The sequence below is a fragment of the Schistocerca gregaria genome, chromosome 2 (assembly GCF_023897955.1).
Source record: "Schistocerca gregaria isolate iqSchGreg1 chromosome 2, iqSchGreg1.2, whole genome shotgun sequence".
In the NCBI taxonomy this organism is placed as follows: domain Eukaryota; kingdom Metazoa; phylum Arthropoda; class Insecta; order Orthoptera; family Acrididae; genus Schistocerca; species Schistocerca gregaria.
This window is the reverse complement of record NC_064921.1, coordinates 49,755,230-49,757,456: the sequence shown is the minus strand read 5'-3', so window position 1 is coordinate 49,757,456 and position 2,227 is coordinate 49,755,230. Positions and strand designations below refer to the sequence as shown.

Below are 2,227 nucleotides of genomic sequence, written 5' to 3'. Positions count from 1 at the left end.
ACCTGGAGACACTGGAAGGTTTCTTTTTGACTATATAATGGGGAGACAGATATCTAGGAACCATATTTTAAATTGTAAGACATTTTCAGCGCCAGATGGGGACTCTGAACAATTTACTGGTTATGAACTGTAGATTAAGACTGAAGAAATTTGAAAAAGGTAATAAATTAAGGTTATGGGACATGGATAATTTACAAGAATCAGAGATTTTTGAATGTTTCAGAGGAAGCATAATTTAACAGTTGACTAGAACAGGGGAAAAAATAGAGTAGAATACCAATGGATAGCTTTAAGAGATGAAATAGCGAAGGCAGCAGAGAATCAAATACGTAAAAAGACAAGTCCTAGTAGAATCATTTGGATAACACAAGAGATATTGATTTAATTGATGAAAGGAGAGAGTACAAAAATTCAGCAAGTGAAGCTGGCGAAAATGAACACAAACGTTTAATGAGCGTTTCCTAGCGTTTTGTGTCCATAGCGGACGTCGCTGTAGATGTTGCGAAGATTGTTTTATTATCCATGCTAAACTACATCTATATTAGTCCCTTCGGTGCGCTCTCCTCCATGCTACACCCTCGTAGGCTCTAGATTTTCCCAAGTGAGGCAATGCGGTGCAGAAAATGCCACGCTCTCTAACTTAACAGCGCGATTCCCTACGTATGGGAAATATAAAAATAGCTGTAACAAAACTCTATTCAGTTCGTATTTTCGTTAGAAAAAGGGCTTTAAAGGAGGTCATTTTCACAAAACAGTAATCACGAGTAACCCATCGTCCATTCCCGATTCTTTACAGAATACAACTCCTGTTTATGTTTCACAATGATATAATTGCAGGTACATGAAAAGGTAATATGGGTACTGTAATGACTGACAATTTGCAATTTTCACAACACAAATTTTCTTTATGTATGTTTACAAGTTTGATTAATAAACAACAAAAGAAAGGTAACAATAACGATGCCAGCAAAAGTGTCCTAATTGAGTCAAACAAAAGTTCACTTCTAATTTTCCACAAAGGTTCGTGGTAACCCCAATTCAGAGACGAAGACGTTGAAGTCCACGAGGTCGGAAACCGGAGTGAAGTGAACTTTGAGGCTAGTTCTAGCCCCTGAATAGCTGTCCCCAGGCAGTCAGGTTTTGGCGTAGTGATACTTCCTGCAGGTCGTGGCTCGAGCTCATCCTGCAGCTAGAAGTGCTCGGAATGTCTGTTTCCATTATCTTGTATGTAAGTAGCCGGTGTTCACCATAGTGCTTTTGGTACGCCTTTGACATAGAAAACCCCGTCCTCTGTAGTGTAATATTGGTTGCCGGCCCTCAGGGGCTACCTTGGCTCCAGCATAACATCCGTCACCCGTTGAAAACGCTAGTGTGGCACTGGCGACAGCGGGGGAGATAGTACCAATGTACAGCCCGGTGCCGTAGGCTTATCTGTAGCTAAGTCCTCCTGAAGGAGGCCGTGGGAATCGGCTAGAGGAGAGTAGGGCGCCGCCTTCCGAACGAGGCGGCTGGAACGCCGAAGCAGTGGCGGTTGGGAGGCGACATCGGGCTGGGCAAGCGGCATGGGGACGTCTTCGGCGTCCAACGGAGGCGGCGCCAAAGAGGGTCCGGGAAGTGGGTTCAGGGAAAGATCCCGGAGTGGGCACGGGTCTGGAGTATGCGGCAGCGCGGGGCTAGCAGCTGGCGTCTGCTGGTTATCTCTGGGAAAATCATCCACCAACTGAGGAGAGGGCGTCAACATAGTCCCCAAGGAAAAGGCTGGTGATGGAAGACAGAAAGAGAGGAGCCCGGGTTTGGGATTATGGCTGCTCGAGGAAACGAGGACGCAGTTCAATAGCAAGCTAGGATAGACCATTCAAATCGCGCATTGTCCTCTTTAATATGGACATTAATACATGTCTTCGTCGGAGACAGCAAAGGACTTGGAAGAGCTGCTGAAGGGAATGGACAGTGTCTTGAAAGGAGGGTACAAGTTGAACATGAACAAAAGCAAAACAAGGATAATGGAATGTAGTCGAATTAAGTCGGGTGATGCTGAGGAAATTAGATTAGGAAATGAGTCGCTTAAAGTAGTAAAGGAGTTTTGCTATTTGGGGAGCAAAATAACTGACGATGGTCGAAGTAGAGAGGATATAAAATGTAGACTGACAATGGAAAGGAAAGCGTCTCTGAAGAAGAAAAATTTGTTAATATCGAGTATAGATTTAAATGTCAGGTATTCATTTCT

At 44.1% G+C, this 2,227-nt stretch overlaps 1 protein-coding gene across 1 annotated transcript; it reads right to left on the bottom strand.

Moving 5' to 3' along the window:
• Positions 1-1,366: 1,366 nt before the first annotated feature.
• LOC126335634 (uncharacterized) lies at positions 1,367-1,741 on the bottom strand. Its single transcript, XM_049999089.1, has one exon. It carries the CDS (start codon positions 1,739-1,741, stop codon positions 1,367-1,369), a length of 375 nt encoding a protein of 124 aa, XP_049855046.1.
• Between the last annotated feature and the right edge of the window lie 486 nt (positions 1,742-2,227).

Excerpts from the sequence above, each read along its gene's own strand:
- LOC126335634 (XM_049999089.1), bottom strand. The coding sequence starts at position 1,741 with ATGTTGACGCCCTCTCCTCAGTTGGTGGATGATTTTCCCAGAGATAAC.